Source organism: Ceratotherium simum, chromosome 12 (genome assembly GCF_057802395.1).
Source record: "Ceratotherium simum simum isolate JZ-2026a chromosome 12, ASM5780239v1, whole genome shotgun sequence".
NCBI lineage: Eukaryota > Metazoa > Chordata > Mammalia > Perissodactyla > Rhinocerotidae > Ceratotherium > Ceratotherium simum.
In genome coordinates, this window is record NC_141911.1 from 66,020,659 (window position 1) to 66,033,444 (window position 12,786).

At 38.6% G+C, this 12,786-nt stretch overlaps 1 protein-coding gene across 8 annotated transcripts in view; it reads left to right on the plus strand.

Annotated features, from left to right (window-relative positions):
- The window catches only part of CAMK2D (calcium/calmodulin dependent protein kinase II delta), a 296,028-nt gene that overhangs the window by 272,555 nt on the left and 10,687 nt on the right, over positions 1–12,786 (plus strand). For all 8 annotated transcript variants that reach the window (XM_087437704.1, XM_004426556.3, XM_014784565.2 and 5 more), the window contains one exon: positions 11,400–11,475. In XM_087437704.1, coding sequence (XP_087293830.1) covers positions 11,400–11,475 — 76 coding nt within the window. The remainder of the gene's footprint in view (positions 1–11,399; positions 11,476–12,786) is intronic.

Genomic DNA, 12,786 nt, shown 5'->3' on the forward strand with positions numbered 1-12,786 from the left:
ATTAAGTTAATTTTGTTTGAACTCTTAAAATTTTGAGTTCAGAGACATATTTATTTTTAATTAAACATAACATTTTAAGTAATGACTCAGTCTTCCCTCATTTAAACTGATCCTTTTATTCATGGATGTTTTCAAGTGTTTTGAAAAATTGGTTCACTTTTGACTGTGTTGATTATCCCTGTTGAGATGTAGACTGATTGTTTTGGACAAAAGTAAAAGACATATTTAAAAAGGAGCATATTTATGCAAAATTGTTTAAACATTTCTCACGCAAACTATCTCAGGAACCATAACATAAAATGTCCCTCCTGGAGACTGTGATTACCCAGCCCAGTGTTTCCTCAAAGGGACACTCACCATCTTGATAGAAGTTAACAAATTAAGTGTGAAAGACCTATTATTTGTTTGTTTTTGAAATAATTCATTACAGGATCATTGGTTTCTTTGTTAACATCCCTACATGTGGTTATTTATAGTGTATTTATCTAGCAAAACACAGATGGCAAATGTGAAGGAGAGAATTTTGGATTTTAGGAAAAGTTTGGCTAATAGACAAAAACCCATTGCCATTATGTGTTTTCAAATTAAAAAAGAATGAAAAGAAAGAAATTCTGCTCCAGAATATCATTTGTTTTCAATTTGAGCTAAGGAATGTTTTCAATTGGGAAAAATAACTGGTGGTGTTGGTTATCTATTTTGAACGTAGAGTATTTTTACTCTATAGCCTACCTTACCCAGAATTATAGTAGTATCCCAATCAAATATTGTATCACATTATACAAAGTTAAGGTGAACAAAAATGAAAGCTATTCCTGCACAGTGGAGAAATACCTCTGAAAAGGTTAACGGTCTTGAATGACAGAAGAGATAGTTTACTTCAAAGAGACTACTGTGATTTTTGAGAGGTATTTTGACCAATGTAGAAACAGTGTGAGCATTGAGATTGTGTATTTAAATCTCTCTTCAAGAAATAAAAGCTATTCATTCATAACCTTTACAAGTAAAAAGAAGAGTAAGCTAAGATGGAACTTAATACTATTTAAATATATAAACAGTTAATAAAAATGAAATGTGGTGCTTACTTCTTATGGAGGATAAAACAAACAAACAAATCATTTGTTTGGAATAAATGTGTAAACATCTGTACCTGAATTGGTGTCCTTAGAATTTTCTAACACGGGCAGGGTTGAGAGTTACTGGAGAATTTCGTCATCAGTGTTATGTGGCATGTTGTGTAATCTGTCTGTGCAAGTGCTAAAGATAACCTTTATGGGCATTCCTGGTCATCTGCACCCTGGAACTCCTGGGGCAATATCTCCATGTTAGCTCAAAATTAGTTTCTCAAAATTGGTCAGTCTGGATAAATTTACAATGGCTTGTCACAACTTGTGGGTTTGGAGGAAAATAATGTCTCATTTTCACCACACACACACACACACACACACACACAATGATGGGAATTCCTGTAACTCTTCTGATGTCCCCAGGCATTTGGCAGATAGCAGTGATCAGACTCCCAGAACCAAGAGTCATTTCTGTGATTAGTTACTACATTTTTCAAAGCTGAATTTGGGAGGGTGAAAATATCCTATTAGATCAGAAGTTCTTCAGTGAGTTCTCATAACAGATGCTTTTTATTAAAGCAATGCCTCACACTGGCAGTATATGTAACTAGTTCAGAGTTCTGCTCTGGGATATTCTGCTCTAAATTCAGCTTGGAAAATTAATTTAAAAGTACTTGTTGGACTATCTTGGCCAAATTTTACAGGCCCAGTAAAGTTACTCTTGGTTTAACCAGTGTAACTACAGTGAAAATTAAATTTATGAACCATATATTTCAGAGCTAACAACATTTTACTGTCGTTCTCATTTATTCTGGGATGTGTTATAAATTAGGATGTATTATAAATCACTAGTTCCCTAATTTACTACTGATTATAGATGCTCCAGGTCTTTTAAACAATGGGTGAGACTAGATTCTATGATATGTTTTGTGAATCGGGCTCTACTCACTTCACTAAACCTGATCTCCCATTAATTGATTCTGGAAGCTATGGATTGGATGAGGATAGGCTTTGTGATGAAAGCATAAGCTACTGTTTTTGCAGCTGCTGAAGATGAGAATCAGCTAGAAAGTGTGGAATTACAATGACAGGAGATGCTGCTGCATATTCTTGGGTGATGGTAAGATCTGCTGTGTCATCTTGGCAGTCTTGTTGAGGGGAAGGGGTCAAAATGGGATAAGCAGAAGTATTTAACACTTACAGAAAGTGAAATGACATTCTTGTCGTTAAAATATCTGTATAATGGTAGGTGATAAAACTGCTTAGCGTCTACCTCAGTTGAGGTTCAGTTGAGGTGACACTGGTGTGAGAAATGTTGAAACATGACTAAGAGCTTGTGTGAATCTGGAAACAAGGGGACAAGACGTTTAAAAATATCACATGGGCATCAATAAATGTGGAGGCAGAAGATCATTTTTTCGTACCCTCACTATAGTCAGCCTAGTTCTTTCTCAAAAAACTAATCCAAGGACATCACACTTCAGTTAATTTTGGTGGATCTTTTTATTTTGTTTTTTATGTTTACTTTTTGCAAAGCTATCTTTTGCAAAGATATGCGATGGTTCTGTAGCATAGAGGACACGCTCTTCAGCTCTTCCCGCATTTCTGATCCAGGGGAACACTCACAAATCTACCAGCTGAATTATTCAGGAAAGGGTAGTTATAAATAAACTTACCCAAGAATATATTGAATTCTGTTTTTTACTAAACTCAAATTTTATACTTTTTATAAAGGAATGGAATAAGTTATTTAAAAGAAAATTAATTAATTATAAGCTAAAAAACAGCAATATTTGGTCTTTGAAAAAATAAAAACCTACTCTCGTGGCTGCACAGAATTTTAACTCTTCTCAATATTTTATACTTCTGCCTGTTCATACTGAAGGACGGAGCACTGACACTTGACATTTACTTTTGACCTGAAAGATAAATGCCCTGTTTTGGCTAATGTCATGTAAAATTGATTGGACGGGTTAGTTAGAATCATTACAGTTCCAAGATCTGGGGAAAACTGGATCTCCTTCGTGACAAAACAAAAAAAAAGGCAAAAAAAGAACTGAAATATTTAAAAATTCTAAGTCTCATTGTCTCTTTTCCAAGTCTGATTTTTTTTTTTTTTTTTTGAGAAAATAGCTTCCACCTTGGTTGTGCAATGAAAGAGAGAGAGACACCCCTTGAGAATGCTTTGTATTTCTCTTATCATGCAAGTTTATGAACTTGAATGCTAGGAGACTACAGTTTTAATCTTAAGTCCTAGCAGTTGATGTGAATCTTTGATCCAGTTTCCTAAAATCTTTTGTTTCCATGTCATCAGCTCTTAACTGGAAGTGGTCCCACACCTATCTGATTCATGAAACATCTTAATACTTAAAGTACTCAATGGTATCATAATGCTGTGCTATTTCTGGCTTCTACAAGTCAGCTGAGGTGGCAGAACATTACCCAATTACTTTAATGTGGTTTGGCTGAATTCTTTCATATATGCAAATGTTCTATATAACCTTATATAGTTTCTTTAGACTAAAACTTTCATTATATCGTTTTTTATGAAAAACTTTATATGCTTTACATATGCCTTAATTTAAAAAAAAAAATAGTAAATATTTTGTTTCAGCTTCAGAACAGAGTCATTTTAGGAATGACATTGGCCATGTTTTGTAACCCAGTGATATCTTCACAAACTTTTTTTAAAAATCTAAACCTATTTTTACTTATACTAAATGATCCCAATGCTAGAGTTGCCTGTTCTTAAATATTTGGTAATCATTTATTGCCAGACCATAGCAATTTAACAACGCTAAGACTAATAGTACTTCTTCCCCAATTAATAATTTATGCTTTGAAACTAAGAGTAGTTAGTTTTTATAGAGCAAAATAAAAAAAGATGGTTTAAATAATAATTTTTTTTTTAATCTGGAGGGCTTCTAGAAATTAAAAGGTTGAATAGTTGATGTTATTGAACAGGGAACTTCTGGATAAGTGAGGTTTAAAAATTTCTTGAAAGAATTCTTGAATAGAAATTTGGTAATTTTTGGTCTTATATATGAATAAAATATTATAGATTATTAAACCAATTAACTCCAAAATCTTTGATGGGTTTGATTTTAAAAGCAAAAATAATGGAAATTACCTTCTCGAATGTTAACTAATATATCAAACTAGTGAAATAGAAATAAAGTCACTAAAACACAAGCTGTTAATTGCATGGGAAACTCCAAAAATAGCTGAGTTGATAGGCACCGTTTTCTATAAAAATACCAGAAGCATGAAAATGATTCTAATTTGTATATTTGCCTAAGATCATAACTATTCCCAAGAGTTATTTTTGTTAATGGCAGCATGGCAAAAGACAATAAAACTATGGGGCACCCAGTTTTGTGAAATTGGTATAATAATTAGTTACAACCCTACCCCAGTAATTAAGTAGTCAGTCACCTTACCAGAGTAAGATCAAAGGCATTTAGGTGGTTCATTTAAGTTTATGATTTCAAAATATTGAATTAGGCACAGGGGGCTAGGAAGGAACATAGATTAGTGAATTAAACAGTGGACGGCACCTCAGCCAAATAAAGCTCCAGCCTGGCACATCTTCTGAATTTGCTGGATGACTTGAGCAAGTCATTTAACCTTCCTGTCCTTCAAATCTCTGGCCACCAAGTACCCGTAACTGAGAAATGTTGAAGTTAAATTAAATAGAACTACATTTTGACAAGGAATAAATGAGTAGAATTACTAAGCTGATATACCCCAAAAAAGCTCAACAACTGTTTTAATTGTGCAACTTTTGATCACTGAATAAGTAATCTTTAGGCACAGTTCACTAAAAGATTTCAATATGCGATATTGAAGATCAGTTTGCATGTATAAATTCAGGACATTTCCTAGCCAGAGTTGCACTGCGGGCCAGATAGCCTCCTGAGTAAGGCTTGTTATGAAGTGGTTTCACCTCAGCAAAATGACAAATCCCAAATCTGAACAACTGAGAAGCTCAAGCTCGAATAACTAGGATCTTTCTCTGCACTCAACTCTTTTGAAAAGGAATAAGTTTAAACATCATCTAGAAACGCCTAGTTTATGTTACTAGAGCTATACAGATTACTTTGACATCTAAAATACTGTGGCCTCACATATGGTGGTCATTCTGCTGATTCTGAGGTATGCAGGATCCATGAGTGCCTGTCAGTTAGCACAGTCACATCAAGACTGCCATCAGACGGGGTCGTCGTTGCCTACACACTTGGTGTTTATCTAATATTTTACACAATATTTTGTATACGTTATCTTTCCGTGTATTTATTTATTCACGTGTGTGTGCATTTACAGACATTGACTCAGTACTAGGTGTTGAAGGTAGAAAATGGTCAAGTCCTGGTCAGACAGATATGTGAGCATCCTGGGATAATGCCATAGGAGGATTGCAGTGAGATCAGATTGCTGGTCTGGAGCACTCAGGAACGGCTAGAGGAGGTGACCTTGGAGCAGACTATTGAAGGAGATTTCCAGACAGATGAGGGGCAGTCTCCAGGCAGAAGGAAAAGTGAGAGAAAGGGCACAGAGTTATCAAAGAGCCAGGACTAGTTGAGGAAGAGTGAGCCCCTTGAAATGGCTGTAGAATAGGTTATGTGGGAGCCCTGGGGGAAAAGAAGTGTCAGGAGATGAAGCTAGAAAAACAGGAGGAAGACCTTTGAAGAACAAACAAAGAAGTTTGGGCTTTGGCTTCCAAACAGTGGGGGGGGAGGGGGGATATGGCCAGCTCTGTTCTGTAGAAAGATGATTCGGGAACAGTGAGGAGTGGGGGGTGGGGAGAGGGCGTGAGAAGAGACCTCGGAGCAGGAGGGGAGGAACTTCTGAGGCTGAGTCAGAGCAGTGGCAATGAGCCTGGAGAGGAAGAAATGGATTTGAGAAAGATTTGGACGCATGAAGAAGAGAAGGAAGAGTGAACTGTACGAGGAATTGAAAGGAGGCCTCAAGGCTTTTGGTTTGGGCAACTGAGTAGACTATGCTGCCGCTGTCCAAGATGAGAAATACAAGAAAAGCAGCAAGATTTGCGAGGAAGATACTTGAGGTCAGTTTTGGGCACCCTAGGTCTGAAATGCCAGGACAACTGGGGATGTTTCGAATGTGGTTAGAAATACCAACTTGGAGCCCAGAAAGACTTAGGGTCAGTGATAGAGATTTGGCAGTCTTCAGTATATGGACACAGCTGGAGAGAGGAGTGAGGTTACCAAGGGCAAGCCAAAGACACAAGGGAGAGGCTGAGGATGCACCCTGGGAACCATCACTGTCACTGCTAAAGAAAAATGATGGGACTCCTGAGTGACAGATGCAGGGACTAAGGAGAAAGTAGAGTCCAGAAGAAACCCAAGGTTTAGAGCTAGGAAACTGGTAAAATTGTGGTTCCATTAGAAAAATGAAGTCAGGAAGAGAGAGGAATTTGACGGTCAGTTGAAGATAAGTTGAAAAGTATTTTCTTCCATTGTCAATAAACAATAAGACATGCTGCTTTATACTTGTTTCCATTTATCAGTGCAAATTTTTAGAAGGCTATCTGACCATCACCGAAAAATGTGGTATCGTGTTGGAAAGGCCACTGGATTGGGAGTCGGAAAGCACTTGAGTTTGTTCTGGACCCACTTTTCATTCAACTATTTGTCACATATTTACTGTATGCCATGCTAGATGCTGGCTTACGATGGTGAGGTACCTCCCCTTGTGGAGCTTACAAAGTAATAGAAAAAACTGGTTAATCGAATACATACAAATAAATATGTAAATACAGTTGTACTAAGTGCTTTCAAACAGCAGGTGTAGGAGATGTGTGAATTTATGATGCAGGGACCACTCCTAAAATGAGGGTCAGGGGAGGCTTTTTTGAAGAAGTAATAATTGAGTTGAGATCTGGTAAAAGAAATGAAGGCCAAGACGGGGCACAGTTTTCCAAGAAGAGAGGAGAGCTTATGTGAAGGGCTGGCAACAGGAGGAAGCATGACCATTAATCCTGAGAGAAGACACTATGGGTGGGGTGGAGAGAAGAAAGTAAAAGGGCCTTTGAATGGGTCTGGTGAGATGGGGAGGGTCCAGATGATGCAAGCTTTCACCGTCTCTCTTCAGATACTTAATCTGGACAAGAAATGATGGGTGCTTGCTCCAGAGTGATGGTGGGGAAGGAAAGAAGTTGACTAACGTGTAAGACATTTAAAAGGCGTAGTCAACAGGACTGGAAAGATTGTGTGGGAGGAGTGGGATGAGGGAGTCAGAGATGACTCTCAAGCTTCTTTCTCCTGCAACTGGCTGGATGATATTACCATTTGCCAGGAGATTCCTGGAACAGCAAATAGGCTTGTGGTGGTGGAAGCTCATAAGCTCAGTTTAGGGTATGTTGAGTTCAAGATGCATTTGTGATATCCAAATGGAGATTTCAAAATAGGCATTGACACACAGATCTGGAGGAAAGGTCTAGAAAAGAGGTAACAATTTGGTAATCATTGGGATATAGGTGGCAATTTAAAACACTGGTATAGACAGGACCATAGGGATATGGTGCTTGATGAGAAGAGGGCCTCAAACTGAGCCTCTAAAGGGAATTGAAACATTTGAAGTCCTGGCTGAGAAAGAGCACATGGCAATGAGAGTGAGATCATGTGATTAGAGGATTGGTAAGAAAAGCAGGAAAGAAGTGAAAGGAGGGGAGAGTTTCAAGGTGGAGGGAAGGAGTAACCAGCAAACTCTGTAGCTTTGGGCAGTGCCTGTAGTAACTTATCTGTTAACCAGAGAGAGAATGTTTTCTGTGCATCTCAGAGCAGTGTTGTGATGCTCAGATCTGATAATGCTTGCCAGAAGTTGAAAGCTCTCGATTATTTTATTACATAATTACTCTCAGTTCCCAGGGGTTTTTTTTTTTTTTTTTTTTAAACACTGGGACCATTCACACTGTTATCTTACTCTTCCAGGCCTCTTTAGAACAATAAAAGAGCCAAAAGATATGAATTTGAACATGACAGTGTTCCCAGTTCTTTTGCATAATTACGTGGGAAGTAGAAATCTGGGGCATCCCTCCCACTTGCTTCTGTCTCCTGCCTTTCCTCTTGGAATCTGGAAATCCCCAGAAGCTACTTTGGGGATAGGCTTGAGCACCTCGATTCTATAAATAAAACTATAAATAAATAAAACTACTTGGTAATCGGTTCCCCATGGTTAAATGGCTAGCTCTGAGGTGGAAGAAGCTTCTGGTATTCAGGGAATGCTTTACCAGTCCACTCTTCCCTCACCTTAGGTTAGTGACATCACAAGCTCTCCCCACTTCGACTCTGGAGTGGCCGTTACTTGATCTTCAGGAAGAGGGAAGGCCACATGAGAGTGGTGGCTCTGCACAGAACATGGGCATCCAGGCACCTAGCGGTGATTGTCCCTTAACCTCCTGCTGACGAGAGCAGAGCTAGCTAGCACCAAACCCTCCCTCTTTCTCTAGGTCACTGTGGCAACAGTTCCAACCACAATAGACTACTATATACAAATGATTCACTTCCAGCTGACTGTTTTCCTTCAGAGAGTCAGCTGTCTTGTGTTGCCCGTGACTCACTCAAGCTTCTTTGCCGAAGGGCAATAAGCTCTAAAGATTCCCGAGTTCCAGGCACCTCCTGAGCCAAGATAGTCACGTTGGTTTTATGATGATGCAGCACAGAAGCATCCTGGCTGATTCCCATCTGCTGTCCTGCCAGCTAAAGCACCAGGGTTTCTGAGCGTAAGAACTGAGAGAGAAGGCAATTTGTGTTGCTTTGATTATGCAGGACAAAAATTAAGCCAGTTGTAACATGTAAACTGTTGAAGATCTAAAGAGTATTTCCACAGTGGCTCAGAGACAGAGATGGCCATATACACTCGATGTTGCTAATTCCATTTGGTGCTTATGAGGGAAGGCAGAGACTTTCAGAAACTTCAGAAAGTGACCCCGAACTTTCCACACGATTCCATAAACCGAGTCTTAGCCCAATGAAGCTCTACAAAGCACACTGACCTTATGTTCATTTCTTCCTTCTTCGTTAGTTTTAAAAAATTGACATTGTTTTCTAAACTTTAGTTTTCTCCTTTTAGCCATATAGCATACCAAGAAATCTATGAGTTTCAAACGAGAATTTAACAGGACGAGGAAGCTTTGGTAGTCACATTTTCCTAATCTCACTTTCTGACCACCTTAGCACCAGTGTGCTTTATTTTCCAGAATTGGGTCAGCTGTCATGCGTTTTTGCCAAGTGTTCATGCTGTGGAGGGCACAGACAGATGAATCACTTATTGCCTAACTAAATTAAGCTAAAATGTGCCACCAGCAGCATCCCCATTACAGAATTATTCCCCGGCACTACTTCTGTCAATATGTTTTGATGTTGGGTACATTATGGATATTCATCAGTCAAATGAACAAGGGCAAGAACTGTTTTAGATGTGTGTAGGAGCTGAGAAACCCTGTTGTGGGTTTTTTTCCTAATATAAATGATAGTTAATTATGTAACTATGAAATCTATTCTGGATGGTGATTTTTTTATATTGTCGAACTTGACATTGTTCACAACCGTTTTATGCACAAATCATAAGGTAGTCTCATATAGTCTCAATGAAGTCGTTAGGTTTACAGAACATTTATTTTAAATAAGGAATATTATAACCTGAAGTTTTGAAAGTGAATGTAAACATTTAAGTTTGTGGTTAAAACCTGTTTAATGAAGATCAGGTTCATTAAAAATGCAAACTGGGGCCGGCCCAGTGGTGTAGTGGTTAAGTTCGTGAGCTCCACTTCGGAGGACCGGGGTTCGCAGGTTCGGATCCTCGGCGAGGACCTACGCAAGGCTTATCAAGCCATGCTGTGGTAGGCATCCCACATATAAACTAGAGGAAGATGGGCACAGATGTTAGCCCAGGGCCAATCTTCCTCAGCAAAAAGAGGTGGATTGGCAACAGATGAGGCTAATCTTCCTCACCAAAAAAAAAAAAAAAAAAGCAAACTTGTGCCTTTAATCAATAACAACCTAATACCAGACTTCAGCTTTTTCTGTGATTAATAGCAGTCTCACTGAGTCACTTAGAATGGAAGTAACTTTTTATGATTCCCCCAATTTATTTCCAGTCATTTAAGGAAGTATCACAATGTTCTCAAAACAAAATTCAGTGAAATTTAATTTTTTAAATATTTCATGCATTAATTTCATTAGTAAGAGAATAGTGTTCTGAAATCAAGAAAAGGTTATCACTAATATCAGTTGATCAAATTCACAAACTTACTGAGCATCTATTTCATTAAAAACATTGGATAAAGCTTTTTAAATGATACCAAGAAATAACATGTTCTTTGCCCACAAAGAGCTTTTAATTTAACTGGGAAGATTAAAGTGAACAAAGTTTTATAACAATTTAAAACAAGTAATAATTTGATTTAACTTAAAGAAGTTGTCATGGTATGCTTAATTGCCAAGTGACTGATACACTATAGGCATTCAAAAAAAGGAAAGAACACTTGAGGGAGATGTAATCAGAAAAGAATTTACGGAATAGGTGGGATTTGAACCAAGCCAGCTATTAATATTTTTACCAATTGTGGGCTAGGAATAGAAACAAATCATGTTTGGTGTTAGAGTTGACACTATACACGTGTATAGGGGGCTTCCATCTGATTATCTGCCTACATCCACAGTATTGATTCATACGTTGCTTTTCCAATTTACAGAGTTTACTGAAGGCCATTTATCTAAATATGATGGCAATTACAGTGTTGGCGTCTGCTTTTGTAGAGTTGGTTGACCTGAACAGTATAAAAATGCAAATAAAGTTAAATGTCTCAATGCAAGATATCATCTATACTCTGAAGATACACTTATATTAGTAGAGTGATACTTTTTGAGATTAACTTTTTTAATAACACTTTTGTTAATGGTTAAGAGAAAAATGTTCACAAACTCAGTCATGTTGGTAAAGGTAATAGGAACTAATTTAAAAAACGAAGCCCTGACCTTCCAGGCAACTGTGGTCTTCTAAGCAGTGGAATGTAGCTATGCTTCCCGGACTGAACGTGCTCAGGAATCATGTGAGGATCCTGTGAAAATGCAGATTCTCAATCTGTCGGTCTGGAGAAGGGCTGGAGAGTCTGTTTCTGACGGGCTCCCAGAGGAGGCAGATAATGTTGGTCTGTGTGCTTTGAGCAGCGAGATTGTGGAGAGAAGAACACTACACTTTTGTGAGGGAAGTCTTAAATGGTAATACCTTGTTTGAGGAAAATAGCAATTATGAGTAGTATTTTATATGGCTTTTGTCCTTTATTCTCACCCAACTCTATATCTTTGCCTTTAGCACGAAAGCAAGAGATTATCAAAGTCACTGAGCAGCTGATCGAAGCCATCAACAACGGGGACTTTGAAGCTTACACGTGAGTCGAGGCACATTTATTTTGCTTTCATGCAAATGGCAAGTATTTTCTATATGAAGGCGTTCTTCAGTGTCCCTGAATTCGTGTATATTTAACCCCAGGTTTAGTATGTCAACAATAGCTTTATTTCAAAGTATAATGACTTACGTGCCCCCAGGAGAGAAATAAATGTATCTGAGACTTCAGAGAGAAAAGACAAAAGACTTGCGATAGGAGGACCGGGGATTTCTCTGTCCACACGCGGAAGTGTAACCGCCCACACCTCCATGTGAGAGAAGGCATGCCAGGCAGAGCAGTCCCTGAGCGGAAAGACACAAGAAACCAGAAAGCACATAAAAAGTGCATTTTGGCTTAAGAAGTGTTTCTCCTCTGAGTGCTGCAGAGGTGTGGGGACAGAAAAGAGATGAGGAGCTGGCGTGAGGCAGCCTTCCCCTCTTCAGCCAGCAGAGCTCAACTTAGTCTTCATCTCTTTCATGAGTTTGTCTCTTGGGTAAAATTTTAATTGAAGGAAGGGTTCTAAAGCTAAATTTAAAGTTTACAAACTACTGGATGATAGATATATAAAGGAAATCACTTCGATCGAATAAAAATAAAGCACTCAGATAAGTAAGGCATGAAGACTTATTTCACAAAGCATGTGGGTCAGTAAGTTAGCTCTTTGGGTGGAGATAAAAATGAGCCTCAGCCTTCCCCTTAGCCTTGCAAGTGAGTTCCTCTTGAATGAAAGCATTAAATGCAAAGAAGAGATGGAATCTGACCTCTGGTTGGAAAGATCTTTCTAAGTTTAAAAGCGGGGGAAGTAATCACAAATGAGAAGATAAAATGATTAGGCTACCTAAGTGGATAAAACTTGTATACTTTTATTTTTAAAAAGCCAAAACAGGGCCGGCCCGGTGGCACAAGAGGTTGGGCGCACGCACTCCCTTGCAGCGGCCCAGCATTCGCCGGTTTGGTCCCGGGCGCGCACCCACGCACCACTTGTCAGGCCCTGCTGGGCCGGCGTCCCACATAAAGTGGAGGAAGATGGGCACGGCTGTTAGCTCAGGGCCAGCCTTCCTCGGCGAAACAAAGGAGGAGGATTGGCATGGATGTTAGCTCAGGGCTGATCTTCCTCACAAAAAAAAAAAAACCCGAAACAAAACTGAGACAAACAATAAATGGAAAATTATTTGTGAAACGTGTCAAAAGTCCATTTATATTGAGTGGATAAGATTGGAAAGCAGAAGACTAGGTAAAGGACTTGAACTATTAGCAAAAGAGGAAATAAAAATGACAAGTAAACTAATAAACGCATGTTCATGCCCACTAATT